The 17,203-nt window shown below is 41.8% G+C and overlaps 1 protein-coding gene across 1 annotated transcript in view; it reads right to left on the bottom strand.

The window, feature by feature from the left end:
• Positions 1–17,203, bottom strand: part of LOC124784259 (G protein-coupled receptor kinase 1) — a 1,113,962-nt gene that overhangs the window by 35,637 nt on the left and 1,061,122 nt on the right. The window contains exons 7-9 of the mRNA XM_047254087.1: positions 12,191–12,242; positions 8,689–8,880; positions 8,438–8,603 (exon numbers count right to left, since the gene is read on the bottom strand). Coding sequence (XP_047110043.1) covers positions 8,438–8,603; positions 8,689–8,880; positions 12,191–12,242 — 410 coding nt within the window. The remainder of the gene's footprint in view (positions 1–8,437; positions 8,604–8,688; positions 8,881–12,190; positions 12,243–17,203) is intronic.

The raw sequence follows: 17,203 nt of genomic DNA, 5'->3' as shown, positions 1-17,203 counted from the left end.
TCATAACCCTTTTTCTGGAGAGATAGGAGGAAGGCAGGCAGCTAATTCCCGTGCAACTTGCTGGGTATGAGCTTGCAATCTTGCAAGGATCTATGACTGACTGGTCATATGAGGGTTTCCTAAGCTACTTCCTTCATCAGTAAACTAATCTTCCTATAGATCCTTCTGATGAATTTCAGTCATGTATATGCCTTTCCTATGATTTATTTTATTTGATTGTTCCACTTTGAGTTTGTCGACATACATATTTGCAAATATTTAATGTATGTGGCTGTTTCCAGTGATAGTTCAGCAATTGTGTAATAAGCAACAACAGGTTTTTGTATGTATTTATATGTGACACATTATGTTTGTTTATTCTGAGGGTCAGTCCTTGAACCAAGCATCAGTTCTCTCTAGATTTTCTTGCATTGTGCTGTACTTTTTTTACATTACGACTTCCCTACAAGTAACAAAGTCATCTGCAAACAGCCTTGTGGAACTTCTGACATTATTCACTAGGACATATGCATATATTGTGAACAATAATGGTTTTATAACACATCATTTGGGTACATGTGAGTGTTCTCTTTATTAAGAATGAGATGTTTTGTTCTATTTGTTAGGAATGCTTCAATCCAGTCACAAAGCTGGTCCAATATCCAGCATGCTCACTCATATTTCTTTATTAGATGACACTGTGAAATCACATCAAATGGTTTGAGCAATTAAGGGACACAGCATCAACCTGGGTGCCACTGTCTGCTGTGCAATAAGTAAGCCAATGAAACACTTAGCTGAAAATAGGCAGAAATATTCATTAGTATCCTAAGAAGCATAGACCCAAATACACCAGACACTACTGCACTGATACATTTTCTATCCATGTAATTTATAAGTCAGAGAAAGTGTTTCAGGAGAGGGATAGGAGGGAATGGGCACAGACAGCAAAAATTGTGATGCGACTGTAGTATCAATCACAACTGGCTGAGCAGAATTGTTGCCCACAGAGAAAGGCATGTAGAGGCTGCAGTAAAGCAGATATTCAACTCAGTAGCTTTCACAAATAACTTGGCCTCTAACAGATCACATACCTGGTTCTTTCACAGATGTATGATGCAAGTGACAAAAAGCTTACATGCCATGATGGAGAAACATATTTTATTGGTTGGTGGGTGACAGAATACTATGTCAGAAAAGGTACAAAGTATGTTGGAGATGATATTCCTTACATCTGGGACAATAAAAAAAGTTAGCCAAAACTCATGAAGATTAGGAAATTGAAAACCCTCAGATATTCAAAGACCACCTGAAAGTGGTAGTATGTAATAGGACAGAGGGATGGAAGAATTGTGACAAATAGCCTACATAGACCTCTTCATTAACCTAGAAGTTCTTAAACTTTGGTGTCAATACATTTACTCCCTACTGCTATTTGCAGTTAACAACAACAATGAATGTAGGATGAACTGCAATATTTACATCCACAATACCTACATGTATGTTCAGATGCTCCATAAGCCACTATCAGTGCATGGCGTGGGGTAACATGCACCGCTGTTAATAAACAATAATTACTTCCATATGGACTGCAGATCTTGTGAAAAGTTCAGAATGGAGTTCTATATTCTAGTACTTATATTCTAATACAAAAATCTATTACAGTCATCAGGCAGGAAATACAAATCCTCAGATATTCAAAGGCAAAGTGAAAGAATATCTTGTTAGACACACACACAATTCCATGCTATTTGGATTCGCAGATGTAAATTCAATTTAACTCCAAAGTTAGTTTCAGTACCCCACCAGCAGATGCCCCAGTGGAGGCACATGAGCTGGCACAGGTTAAACGGTGGAGAAGTTCAAACACCTACCATAGAGGGTGCACATGCCGTGTCATATGGGTAGACTACTGACAGAAGTGTTTACTTGTGAGTGGCAATCAGCAGAGCAGGCCAATGTTCCATGGAACTAGCCCTGCACTTGCATTGAGAGCTGTTGTGTGCTCAGTCATTAGCCACCTGCACCAGCCACATGCTGAGAATATTATTGTATGAATATCTACATGGGTTCGGATGCTCTGCTTCCTGTAGTTCAATTTGCACAGCAAGTTCATTCTGCTCATGCTGTTCTGTCCCCTGGTTTTTACAGAGCCACTGTCGGTCCCTGTTGTACCTGTGCTGACTATTTTGAGTAGCGGTGTTATCACACTTTCTGCAGATACTAAACTGGTGACACACATTGTTATGCATGTGACATCTATGTCCTCCATCTCCATCCCCAACCCCACCCCTGATTTCCATAGTGTTCACTTTGGCTAACCATGAGCCTGGCATTTCTGCAATGCTGGCACGAACAGTTGCACCTACAAAAGAAGCAGTAGCAGAAACAGGAGCAGATGCAGACACTGATAACTCAGAATGGAGACTTGCTTAACACTCTTGCCTCAGCAGTGGGGGCCATCCGTCCACAGGGCAGTTTCCTTCTCCAACCCACCACCCATGATGCCACTTGCCAGTCTCAGTGAGGTTACAGAAAGGTGGAATATTTAATCTGTACCAGTTCTTGCTGCACTATCAGGTAAGATGTATTGTTGATCCAGCTGGTCAAGTTGCCTTGAGTTTATGTCAAGTTGTCCAAAACTTGAATCTTGGCAAGTTCCCATCACTAGCAGCATCATAATTCCCACCTGTGGTGAGTTTCAGGTTCATGGCATCATTCTCGTTTCACATGTTGGGCAACCCAGCAGTCCTGCCCCAGTTGTCATTTGTTGCACGTATGCCGAGACTGCCCACATGTGGAGGACATGTGTGGTGTATGCCATCAGACAGAACATCTTCCCGCTGTTTGCGACAATCAGTGAGCCACATGTCAGGCGTCAGACAGCCCAGTGTTTACCCTGGACTCCAGTGTTGCCTCACTCTGCACTAGTCGCCCCAGCAAATTTGCTGACACTGTTTGTGGCTGGGTGGTTAGTCGAATTTCAAGTAGACATGGAAGTTTCAGATAGCATCATTAATTTGGATGCATACATGATCCTGCTGTGTCTGTAGTTGAAATGGCTGCTCCATCAGGCTGTGTTTTATAATAAACAGTGCATCCTCTTGCGAGGGCAATTGTCCATCTCCGTGTGTTACGAGAATGTGGACTGGCAGCTTATGATTTTAGTAATAAATTCATCATTATATCTTTGGGCTCAACACATTTTTTGTTTTCAGCTTTCAGATCACTGACAGAGTGCATTCAATGGCTCACTGCACTCCTTTCCACAATTTGGACTCCTTAGTGTGGTTCTACAGTCAGTTTTTTGAGAATACTTTGGGCTGGGCAGAAAACTTTGAGGCATGTGTTTCTCTTAAGTCATCGGTGAATCCAAAATTTTGTTGCCCTGCCTCATTCCCTTCGTCATGTGCAGCATGGTAAACACTGAGTTGCAGCATTGGCAGGGTCAGGGTGCCATTTCTCCTATTTCGTTGAGTCAGTTGGACACTGCTTTGTTGCTGATTCAGATGTTCAGTGGCACCATGTGCCTTTGTGGAAATTTTAAACAGTCATTGCACAATGTGTCATGGATCCATATCCCATTCTGTGGCAAGTGGAGTTGTTGGCAAAGTTGTCCGGGGTCAGTATTTTTCCTGTATCAACTTGTGTGTTGCTTGTCTGCAGTTGCCATTGAATGTAATTTCTCAGACTTTCCTGAACCCCTTTGGGCTTCAACACTTTAATTTGCTTGGCATTTGGAATCTCATCTGCAATGAGAATTTAGAAACAATATTTGAAGAAGATGATTCAGGACATTCCCTGTTGCATCAGTTACCTTGATGATATCCGAGTCATGGACCCAACTCGGGAGGAGCATTTATAGAATCTTCAGTTAGTTTTCCAACTCCTCCTGGAAAATGTAGTTCACTGCAAGCTGGAAAAATACAGTTTTTTCTCCACAAAAGTGCATTTTTTTGGTCATGTGATCTCGTCCCCATGGACAACCACATTAATGCCACTTTCAACTTACCAGTGAAGGAGCTCCAGTCTTTTGGGTAAGATTTCGCAGCCATTGCCGGAAGGCCATTACATTTCTCTGGTCTGCAGGTTGTCAATAAGCCTTTCAGTCTTTCAAGTAATGTTTGTGCTTTGTTCCCTGTCTGGTTTCCTGTATACCAGATAAACTTTTGACCCTGGCCTGTGATGCATCCCAGTATGATATTGGTGCTATCCTGTCCCATTGGAAGCTGGACAGCACCAAACAGTTCATCACACATGTGTTGAGGATGCTTTGTGCTGTGCAACAAAACTACTCACATGTGGAAAGGGAGATGCTAGCTATTATTTTTTGGGTTAAAACGTTTCACATCTTCCTCCTAATCACTGGCCACAAACTGTTGAGTTTCCTTGTTTGGTCCTTGTTCCAAGCTGCCGGATAGAACTGCCCACTGGTTGCATTGGTGGGCCCTCTTTTCCTTTAACTATTCTTATGACATTCATTACCATTCCACTGCCCAGCATGCCAGTGCTGATGCACTTTCTCATGGCTATTGGTTGGGCCCGATCTGGGGTTCTACTGGTAAGAGGCTCTTGTGGTCACAATGGATGATGCCTTGCAGCAAACCCTATCAGATTTTCCATTGACAGCACAAGAGGCTGTGACTACCACGGATGCTGTCCCAGTTTTCCAGAAAATCATTCCAGTAGTCCAGATCAGTTAGCCAGAGTGTGTGTCTTTGGATGCGAATTGTGCTTGACCAAACATTGTCCACAGGATTCTCAAGCTCGCCACAGAGGAGCAATTCTGTCAAGTGGTTGTCCCCTCACTGTTGTGCCCTTAGATTCGCCAGTTGCTTCATGCATCACACTGAGGTATAACTAGAATGAAGGTGTTGGCGTGAAATCACATCTACTGGCTACTGATCAATCACGACATTGAACATCTGATACAGACTTGTGGGGTTTGTGCTCAGAACCAGGCTGCCCCTCTGCATCAGTTCTCTCCTTTGCTAGTCCCAGAGCACTCTTGGGACACAGGGCAAATTGATTTCACAGGTCCATTTTTGGGCAACATGTACAGGTACGTGGGCAATGCATTGTCAAATTTCCCTTACATAGCCTAGCTGTCATCCACATTGTCAACTGCCCCCATTCATGTGTTGTCAAGTCATTTTTGCCACAGAGAGATTCCCTATGACTGTTGTGTCTGATAACAGTAGGCAACTTGTGCCACAGGAGTTTGAAGACTTTTGCAACCACAGTGGTATCCAGCATCTGATTACCGCCCTATTTCACAAGCTTCTAACTTTGAAATGGAGCACTTTGTGCATACATTCAAGACTCAGATGGGGAAGTCTGTTCTGCCTCTTCCCACAAGAACGTATTATTGAGTTATCTGGCTACGAACTGGGTGACATCAGTCAATGGGCCCAGTCTGGCGAATGTTTGCATGGGTTCCAGCCATGGGTTTCTTGGATTTGTTGCACCCTGAGTTACACGCCATGGACCACTGTAGTCCACTGCATTTTCCTCCTTGGATTACCACTTGGGCCCAGTACTTCGTCTGGCATGACTGCCGGGTGTTGTTGTGTGCCACAAAGATCAGCACTAATCTGTGGTGGTCGTCAATGGGGAGCAGCTGACTCATCATGCCAATCAGTTGCACCCATGCTTTGTTGGAGTGTCACCACCGTGGCCTTTCAGTCTGCTGAATGGCAGGGAAGATCATAATGTTGTTCATACAGTGGACTCCCCCTTGGAGCACTGTGCCTCACCATTGTCACTTCCTCTTTGCTCTCCACCGTCCTCCTACTGCCTGCAGCCTCGGGCCCCAGGGTGGCTTGTGCATCTGCCTGCCATGCTGGAGACCATGATTTGAACCCCCCCTTTCCCTTTCCACCTCCTCTCCCCCTTTTCAAATGAAGGTGACCTTGTCTGCCCTGCCACTGAGGGATCTACCACTGTTGCAGTCTCCACGTCCTTCCACCTTTCCAGCACAGCCAGCAGCATCGGTGTGCCTCCCTTGTTGGTTGGACCACTGCCAGGTTCTATAGCACTCTTTCTGGTTCTGCTCTTGTTTACTTGAGAGTGGCAGTAAGCAGACCACACTGACACTCCTGCAGAGTTAAATTGCTATGGATCTAGAATTGCGCTTGTGCTGATTGTTGGTGTGTGCTCAATCGTTAGCTGCCTGCACCAGTTGTGTGCTCCGTATATTGTTGTGAGCATATCTATATAGGTTCGGATGCTCCACTTACTGTAGTTCAATTCGTATGGTGAGTTTGCTCCACTGACAGGGTTCTGTTGCACAATTGTCACTAAGTCACTGTTGAACTGTAAAGTACCCATACTGATCATGTTAAGCAGCAGCATTGTCATGCCTTCTGCAGACATTAAATTAGTATTAAACAGGTTTTGACTTCACCAATATACAGAGTGGATATAATTACACTTTCGTTCCTTCACCCAGTGTAGATGGAAAACTATTTACCATATGGCTACCCAACTTTATGGAATGATGTTTAGACTGTGCACTGCAGGTTTTATCTTGTTAGTGGGATCAGTGTCATGAGTTGCTGTTAGGTGCCGGCTGTTAGGTGCCGGTACTGATGCAGCACTGTAGAGCTGAAATACAAGTGTCAGTGTGTATTACACTTGAAGACAGTCACCTTCTGCCTGGTAAAGGTGAGCAGTGCTTTACTTGTAAATCTGTTTTATCAAAATAACAGCAATAGTGCTGCTGCTCTGAATGGGTATCGATGCATTAAAGGAATATGGAAAGGTCCGCTTTCTGCACATGTATTGCAGAACATTATTTGGGTGTTCGAATTAACTAACAATTTGGAAATTGCTCCAGGGAGAGGTCATGAGCCAACTGTGGCTCAATTTTTTGAAGAAGTTGCTGTTGCCATGGCTGAGAATGCTGGACGCAATGTACAATCTTCAAGCAGTGCACAAGCTGTGTCACAACAGCTGGACATTCCATAGTCCACCATTCAAAAAGTGTTACAAATTTTCTGCTGCAGTCTATAAAGTGGTTCCAGGCCGTTGCAGATGCAAATGGTCATCACATTAAGAAACGTTTGTAAACTGGAATGTAAACATGATATACAATTAACAACGGTTAACCTTCCACATGGAAATTTTCTTTCAATGGATTATCTGATTTTTCTCCTCTGTTCTAAAAAGGTTTCTGTCCTTACAAATGTTTCCACTAAGTTCCGTAGTTCTACGACCACTCGTTTTTCAGGGGGACCCTCTCGAGTAGCGAAAGTTTAATGATAACCAATTTTTTATAGAGTTGGGTAAAGTTGTGTCAAGTAACATAAACATTTACAATCTCATTGAGACTACTTACTATTTTATATCTGGCATATGACATTGCCAATTTGGGTGTCAAGTACACTTCAGTCAAGCTTCAGACGTCAGGGAGTGGGCTAACAAAACTTCTGACCTTCCAAATACGAGCCCAGTGTCTTATTACGGCACCACCTTGCTTTGTAATTAACACAGAGAGAGTGAAAGAAAATTTGGGTAGCATTTGGGATCAAGATACTCATTCAACAAAGCTACCTTAGTCAGTGGGGATTACTGGTAGTCAAAGAGTAGCATTATGTTACAAAAATATCAGTAAAATTTGAATCTAAGATATCAAAAAGACCTAAAGTATAAATTACACCTGAATATTGGAAAATAAAATAATGAAACAAAAATTATATCAAATATTAGTAGATGTGAAATGAATACAACGTTATTTTTGTATCATATAAGGTTGAATTAATAGCCACTGAATGTTTTCTGTACTGGAAGCTGGAAAAAAGTAGTAGGTCAAATTGCTGCAACACAGCTTCTCATTGGGATATTCTATGAACAACATGAGATACAAGAGCTCCATCAGAATAATTAAAATAAAGTTTTAAAAAAATTCTTTTAATCATTAGAAAAAAAAACTGACAGTTTTTGTAATGATGTACTGAGCATCATGAAGATCGTCCATCATCATAAAACCACTCAGTCTTGCAGAAAGATTTAAGTAAGCTTGGCAATACCAGTTGACAAACACTAAAACAAGTGTTTAACACACAAATATCAATTCCATTAACTTTAATACAAGTGAAAGTATTGATTACAACAGAATTCATAATTTAACTTTCGTGAGGGCTATTACAAAGAACCAGATATGGCCAGTTCCAATGAAAGTGGGGTGGCTGCTTTTGTGTAACTGTGTGTGTGTGTGTGTGTGTGTGTGTGTGTGTGTGTGTGTGTGTGTGTGTGGGTGGGTGGGTGGGTGGGTGTGGGAGAGTGGGTGGGTGTGGGAGAGTGGGTGGGTGTGGGAGAGTGGGTGGTTGTACACACACTCTTACCGTAAGATTCACTGGCACATGGTAATGCAGTGAAACACTTTGTAATCTTGATACTGAATTAAAACCACTTCACAGTTACATTAACATCGCTAAAATTATAGTTTTCAACATACCTAAAATAACTTCAGCAGCATAGAATTTCATTTCATGCTCATTAAAAACTCCATGCTGGGATAAGTGATAATGCAAATCTCCTCCATTCATGAGGTCTAAGATGAAACACAGTTTATCAGGTGTGTGAAATGCGTATGTCATACATACAATAAAAGGGCAGTCTACCTGCAAAATTCAAGAAGACAATCTTACACAGATTGTTAAAAGATCAACAGTACACTGACAGTAAACATTACAGCAGATTACTTACTCCTGTACTGACTAGAGACAACATTATTCGCTCATTAAGAGCTAAAGTTTCTCCCTGCTTCATTTTTATTCGTTTCTTATCCAGGCATTTCATTGCATACATTTTTCCTGTATCTGCTTTTCGACACCCGTAAACTTCACCAAATCCACCTCTTCCAATTATCCGATGGACACTGAAGTCATTCATTGTTAACTGAAAAAACAGAAACTATGTACTAATTGTATTGTACACTAACAAAAAGCACAAGACATAAGAAATGGTACCATCCATTCATTTCTAATTGCATGAAGGATACTCACAAGCTCACTAATGATTTATATTTATTGAACAGGTGCAAAATGCAGTTGTAAATTTAATTTATGTAGCTATTATTAGTTTTTTCATATGTCCACTATTTTTGTGTAACTAGGGAACTTGAAGAAATACAAATACACCATTGCTTGTAAAGACCAGATGATAGTTTCATAGCATGTATATTTTCATGCCATTTGAAGACTTTTACAACCTGCACTGTACTCTGCAATTAATATCTAAAATTTTATATACTAAGAAACCAGAAGTGTGGCACTTCATTTATTTTATTTTTTACTGTTCCTTTACTTACACTCATTATCACCATTACCTATATTAAACAGCATTAGGACAAAAACAGTAAAAAATGACAACAGCTGCTTTATCAAAGGGACTACAGCTTCACAATAATATCCCAGAGTGAAACTAATAATGACTCTACATCATCACAAATCTACACTTTAGATATTCCAGCCACATGGCAGTTTTCTTGACAAACGAGTTTTCTGTTAAACTTTTGTTATGTTTGGAGTCAGGCTTAATCCTAAGCTTCCTTCTTTCCTGTTAAATTTGACTCTGAATAAATGAACTGCAGTTGTTGACTTGAGTTAGATCTTGACACTTATGAAAACAGATGGCACAATCACCATTTGTTAATACATACTTGGTCATGGAAGAATTCTGTGTCTAAGAAAGAAAGGAAGAGTAAGTTCTAATTTCCCATTGATGACAAGGTCCTTAGAGACAGTCCAAAGACTCACATAGGGTAAGGCCATGTCCCCTGCTCCATCTCCCAACCCCATCTCTTTTCCCCTCCAAAGAAACTGTCCCATAAATGACTTTGATATATATACGAGAATCAAGAATCAAAACATGAATGGCCAGGTAAGGATGTGAATCATACTCTCAAACAATTTTTTATCTAGCTTTCTCTTTTTGCTGTTTATGCTGTGGATACTAGTGTTTAGGATTGCTCCATCAAACCAACACTCTCATTAATGAGATTAATCATTTTTATCAGGCTGTATGCACTACATACAATGTACTGTTATAAAATGTAATCACCCCTAGCAGTTATTATGGGATTACATGGAACAGAGCTGTAATGGGCAAAGCCTCACAAGAAGTTGCTCGAAGTGTGACAACAAAGAAATTAACAGATTCATGAAAGAGTGGGAAGCAGAAGAGAGACTAGACTTATCTGAGAACATTAAGACAATAACAGATCTATAGAACATTACATTATGGATGTACAGGATCAGACTGTAGTTTAAAGGAGATGTTAGAAGTTCATAATGATATTTCTCAACAGTTCAGATAGAGAAATTACAGAGTTCTTTTGTCCAAGAAAACTAACTGCTGCAATAATCTTGCAAAGTCTGTTAATCATGCTTCACATCATAAGAAAATTAAATTGTAACATATAATGATATTTTAGGAGGGTCAATGAAATTCATATGAATAACAGCTGTTAGCTTGTCTTGATTGGCCTCTTCTTAAATTAGTTACTATCTATGAACCACAGAGCAACAGCAACAAAATGCAGAAAGGAGACAAGAACCTTCTCTGTCCATCTTAATATGATATTACAATGTTTTTACAATTTTAGTAAAGCAGTAAAAGACAGAATTACGTGGCATATATGAAGTTCATTCAAATGAAACCTGGTCAGCGCGTCTACCTTTGCCTTACATATAAAGTGGCACTACGTAACTGTGGGTATGGTGACGCTATCTATTGGTAGAGAGACTGACACGCATGCACCGTTTGATGTTGCATAGCGCCAGTGTGGTTTTATGCCAAAGAGAAGGTGGTCACACAACAAGTTATCGTCCACTACTGAGCATGCAGGTGAGTAAGCAGGAACAATCCACCCAACAGATTAGTGTTGAGGTCCGGTGTGCCGGCCAGCCTGTGGATGGTTTTTAAGGTGGTTTTCCATCTGCCTCAGTGAATTTGGGCTGGTTCACTTTATTCCACCTCAGTTTTGCTGTGCAAACACCATCTCCACACATGCGTACGCTATAATTACTCTACCACACAAACATTTTGTATTACACTCATCTGGTAGGTGATGTTCCAGAGGGGAGGGGGGGGGGGGGGGCACTTGGGGGCTGAACCGCACGATAACCCTGGGTTTGGTGTGGAGCAGGGGTGGGGCAGGTGGGCTGCTGTGGCCTGTTGTGAACCACTGAGGGCTACGGCAGGACAAAGCCTCTAGGCTCCCGGTTAAATATACAATACACAAATACACAAGCAGGAACAATGAGGAGTGATTTGATTTTTGGCAGCAGAGGGAGTTGGAGGTCGTGAAATGTATCGACGGATGAAGGCTGTGTATGGTGAGTACAGTCCGAGTCATCCATGGAGTCATCCAAGTATTGTGGAATGGCACAAACGATTCCTTGATGGGCATGATTCACTGGAAGACATTGCTTGTCCTGGACATGCTCATCATGTCATCACACAGTAAATGGTTGTGGAAGTGAATGTTTTAGTCTTGGACAGCACCATGGATGAGATCCATCAATTACTGGGTATTAGTGTGGGCAGCACCCACAGCATAATGCATCAACACTTGAACTTTTGAAAAATCTGTGCACAGTGGGTTCCCCACCAACTGACTGCCGAACAGTGCAATACTCGAATGGCACTGTCTTTGAGTCATCTGCAACATTATCATGAGGAGGAATACAGCTTTCTGTCGCGTATTGTCACAGGTGACTAAAAATGGTGTCACCATTTTGAACTGGAAAGCAAGTGTCAGAGCAAGCAGTGGAAACACGCAACTTCCAAAGAAATCAAAGGCCGTGCATACCAGTTCTGGTAAGGTAATGATATCCTTCTTTTTTGACCACAAGGGCCCACTGCTTGTTGATTTCCTGGAACCGAGAACCACCATCAATGCTCAGCATTATCAAGCCACTTTACAGAACCTTAGATGAGCCATCAAGTCGAAACACCGAGGCATCATTTCCAATGGCATTATCCTCTTGCATGATAATGCCCGCCCACACACAGCCAATGCGGTGAAGATGACATTTCAGCAGTTTCGGTTGGACTTTCATGTGTCTGGACCTCTAACACAAGCTATTCGTGGACATCGATTCGCAACATATGACAAAGTGCATGACTGGGTCTCATTTGAATGCCGCTTATATATCACCCACAGGGTTTATAAGTCAGTGAAACTGTGATACTCTATACATACCTGAATATTTAACTCTAGGTTCTTCCACTGGCAAAAACGGGTGTACTTATCACTGAAACATAAATGAAACCATCTGTATTATACTAAATAAAGCTCAGGTCATAATGTAACTGTATGTATTAAGTTACTCATTTCATTCTAGACCACATAATTACTGTGATACATTATGAATGGGGCTCTTTCATTATTTAAAAAGTGACTCTCTCTCTCTCTCTCTCTCTCTCTCTCTCTCTCTCTCTCTCTCTCTCTCTCTCTCACACACACACACACACACACACACACACACACACACACACACACACACACACTCACACTCACACACACACACACACACACAAAACTTTGCTGCAACGGAACTGTTTCAAACTCATGATACAGGATTACGTGTACAGGATGCACAATTGATTACTACTTTTAGAACGCAAAGATGGTCCAAGTATATTAGAATGAAGCAACAGTACAGCTATGATGCAGTTCCAAAAATTGCTGAATGCTGTTCGACACTGCCTAACCAAAATTTTACTTAATCCTAAATCGGTTTATAGTAACTGCTGAACGCACGAAAGTGCCATACTCAACCCACAAGATTTTCTTGGTATTACTATGCTCTTTTTCACATCTCCCCGTATCTCTCTTAATAATGGTAATATAGTAGCTAATATAATGGTTTTCAGTTCACTGAAAGCTTCTAGTGTAGAGGTGCTTATGTTTGTTTTGATTTTTCACCTATGTTTATCAGTAAAGACTCAGCTACTTTTTAATCTGTTGTGCAAATCTCATATGGTGACTAAGCCGTGGTGCGACCTTCCCACAACTCACTATCTTCCCGAGGAAAATTTGTGTAACATGTGACCTACAACACTTCTGAATGGAGATGATTTCATTTGTCTTCCCAAAGTCAAGTGTTTGCTGCTGGTTGCCCAAATAATATCCAACCATTTTCTTGTCGCTCTTGTTAAGCAGATGCATCTCCCTCCTTTTCTTTACTTTCCATTTGACACTGGTGATTGATGATAGCAGAGACCTCTACAATCACTGAATCAAAAATTCTATTGAATGCAGAACTAACACATTTTTCAAGAGACTAGGGCTATCTATCTGCTCAAGATAATTTTCGTAAAATACACTAAGTACAATACCAAGAGAATCTCCGACACAAACTCCTGTTGTAAATGGATGTCTCCCCGTCTGTAGCCAAAAGATTAAAATCTAGGCCTACCACTTATGTCAAAATCTGGGAATTTATGTGCGATACTTTCCCAATTTTATCCGAAGCGTTTTATCATTTCAATATTCTATGTTGGAGGTTGGTAGAAAAACCTGATTACTAAATTGGGCCCAGCTCTGTCACTTGCCCTCATCCAGATTATCCCACACTCTGCTTATGTATTTATGGCATTATAACAAAAGCGAGTTCTTCACAGCACACACTGAAGTGACAGCAGAAGTCAGCGGATAGTGACATGCACATACACAGACGGCGGTAGCATTGCATACATAAGGTACAAAAGGGCAGTTCATTGGCGGCGCGGTCATGTGTACTCAGGTGATTCATGCGGAAAGCTTTTCTGACTGACATGACTATGGCCGCACGACAGGAATTAGTAAACCTCGAAAGCGGAAAGGTAGTTGGAGCCAGACGTATGGGACATTCCATGTCGGAAATCGTCAGGGAATTCAACATTCCAAAGTCTACATGTCTACCAAGTTTCCGGCATTACCTCACACCACGAAGACCACAGTCGCAACTGGCGATTAATGAATGGCCAGAGTTGCCAGTGCTAACATACAAGCGACACTGCATGAAACAGCAGCAGAAATTAATGTAGGATATACGACGAACGTATCCGTTAGGACAGTGTGGCGAAATTTGTCTTTAATGGGCGGTGGCAGCTGACGACCAACCAAGTGCGTTTGCTAACAGCACGACATCGCCTGCAGAGCCTCTCCTGACCTCAGACCGTATCGGTTGGACCCTAGACTACTGGAAAACTGTGGCCTTGTCAGATAAGTCCCGATTTCTGGCACTGTGGAAGCTGATGGTGGCGCCATAATGATGTGGACTGTCTTTACACGGAACGGCCTGCGTCCTCTGGTCCAACTGAACTGATCATTGACTGTAAATTGTTATGTTCGGCTAGTTGGAGGCAATGTGAAGCCATTAAACAATGGAATTTTTATGGATGACAATGCGTCATGTCACCAGGCCACTGTTGTTCACAATTAGTTTTAAGAACATTCTGGACAACTGAAGCGAGTGATTTGGCCACTCAGATTACCCGACATGAATCCCATCCAACTTTCTACATCGACATCCATACTCTGCAAGCCACCTGACGGTGCGTGGCAGTGGGCAGTGGGTGAACAAGTGTACTGTAACTTGCTTCCTTTGTTTTCGGACTGCATTTCCTTAGGATTCTTCCAATGAATCTCAGTCTGGCATCTGCTTTACCGATGATCAATTTTATACGGTCATTCCATTTGAAATCACTCCAAATGCCTACTCCCAGATAATTTATAGAATGAACTGCTTCCAGTTGCTGACCTGCTATATTGTAGCTAAATGATAAAGTATCTTTCTTTCTATGTATTCACAGCACACTAAACTTGTCTACATTGAGATTCAATTGCCATTCCCTGCACCATGCGTCAATTAGTTGCAGATCCTCCTGCATTTCAGTACAATTTTCCATTGTTACAACCTCTCGATATGCTACAGCATCACCCGCAAAAAGCTTCAGTGAACTTCCGATGTTATCCACAAGGTCATTTACATATATTGTGAATAGCAACGATCCTACGACACTCCCCTGCGGCACACCTGAAATCACTCTTACTTCGGAAGACTTCTCTCCATTGAGAATGACATGCTGCGTTCCGTTATCTAGGGACTCTTCAATCCAATTACAAAATTGGTCTGATAGTCCATATGCTCTTACTTTGTTAATTAAATGACTGTGGGGGACTGTATCAAACGCCTTGCGGAAGTCAAGAAACACGGCATCTGTCTGGGAACCCGTGTCTATGGCTCTCTGAGTCTCGTGGACGAGCTGGGTTTCACACGATCGTCTTTTTCGAAACCCATGCAGATTCCTACAGAGTAGATTTCTAGTCTCCAGAAAAGTCATTATACTCTAACATAATACGTGTTCCATAATTCTACAATTGATGGACGTTAGAGATACAGTTCTGCACATCTGTTTGACGTCCCTTCTTGGAAACTGGGATGACCTGCACCCTTTTCCAATCTTTTGGAACGCTACGCTCTTCTAGAGACCTACGGTACACCGCTGCAAGAAGGGGTCTAGCGGCCTTTCCTCTTTTGAGCGATTTTAATTGTTTTTCTATCACTGTCATCTATTTCGATACCTACCATTTTGTCATCTGTGCGACAATCTAGAGAAGGAGCTACAGTGCAGTCTTCCTCTGTGAAACAGCTTTGGAAAAAGACATTTAGTATTTCGGCCTTTAGTCTGTCATCCTCTGTTTCAGTACCATATTGGTCACAGAGTGTCTGGACATTTTGTTTTGATCCATCTACCGCTTTGACATAAGACCAAAATTTCTTAGGATTTTCTGCCAAGTCAGTACATAGAACTTTACTTTCGAATTCTTTGAACGCCTCTCGCATAGCCCTCCTCACACTACATTTCGCTTCGTGTAATTTTTGTTTGTCTGCAAGGCTTTGGCTATGTTTATGTTTGCTGTGAAGTTCCCTTTGCTTTCGCAGCAGTTTTCTAACTCGGTTGTTTTACCACGGTGGCTCTTTTCCATCTCTTACGATCTTGCTTGGCACGTACTCATCTAATGCATATTGTACGATGGTTTTGAACTTTGTCCGCTGATCCTCAACACTATCTGTACTTCAGGTAACACTTTTGTGTTGAGCTGTCAAGCACTATGAAATCTGCTTTTTGTCGCTTTTGCTAAACAGAAAAATCTTCCTACTTTTTTTAATATTTCTATTTACGGCTGAGGTCATCGATGCTGTGACCTCTTTATGGGAAATAATCGAGAGGTCAGTTAGTCCACAAAATCCTGCACCGGCAGTTATATACGGCGATAGAGGCAGCATGGGTCACTGCTTCTGCAGGGGACTTGGAACGACTCGAGTCCACGCCACGTCGAGTTGCTGCACTATCACGGCGAAAGGAGGTCCGACGAAATACTAGGAGTAAGTCATGACTTTTGTCACTTATCTGTCCGGTACTGTCATGTGGTCCATTAGTAATTCAGACTATTCCTGCAGTTGACTTCTGGTTTTAATGAACCTTATTGCAACTGTTGCGTGCAAGTTTCTGCCATTAATAAGGGAGAATAATTCTGGGGTCTTACCCGGAATGCCGAGAACGGCGGCAACTAGAAACGGGAACATTTGAGATAAAAAAAAATTACAGAACTTTACGTTCAAAATACATTGTAAAGACCTGAATTTTCCACTGTGCATGAAATCAAATGCTGTCGATTTTGCGAAGCGCAGTCTCCTTTATGTGGCAACTCGCACAGCATAGCTGCTAGTCTTTTCCCTCAAAGCCGAACCAGTCCTTTCATAATTTCAAACAGACATTGATTGCGCGTAGCGACGGGACCCGATTAGCGGCGCTGAAACTGACGTTGTGTGTGTGTCAAGCCGTCACCATGTTTTTAAAAAGCACGGGTGGAGACTGCGTGCTCTACACTGCCCCATGACTAATAAACGTCCGTTAGTCCTACAAAGTTTGGCGCCAATCGCCCACTCCTGCTACCGCTGCTACGATCCAAAAGAAATTAATCTGAAATTTAAATTTTCCAGTTTCTTAGGTTTACAATTTCTTTTTCTGTCCGGCAACGACATTAATATTCCCCATTGCAAATTCAGGAGATCCACTTTTCGCTCTGCAGTGTACTGTACCTCACAGGGTGTCGCTAGTATTACATCCCTGATCTGTTAAGGGAGCCATACAATTCTCTATCGTACTACACGCGTCAAGAAATCTGAAACCGAGATTGCTGCAGTATCAAAAGAGCTTCTTG

This window comes from Schistocerca piceifrons, chromosome 1 (genome assembly GCF_021461385.2).
Source record: "Schistocerca piceifrons isolate TAMUIC-IGC-003096 chromosome 1, iqSchPice1.1, whole genome shotgun sequence".
NCBI lineage: Eukaryota > Metazoa > Arthropoda > Insecta > Orthoptera > Acrididae > Schistocerca > Schistocerca piceifrons.
Note: the sequence above shows the minus strand (reverse complement) of the source record. Positions and strands in the feature narration are given on the sequence as shown.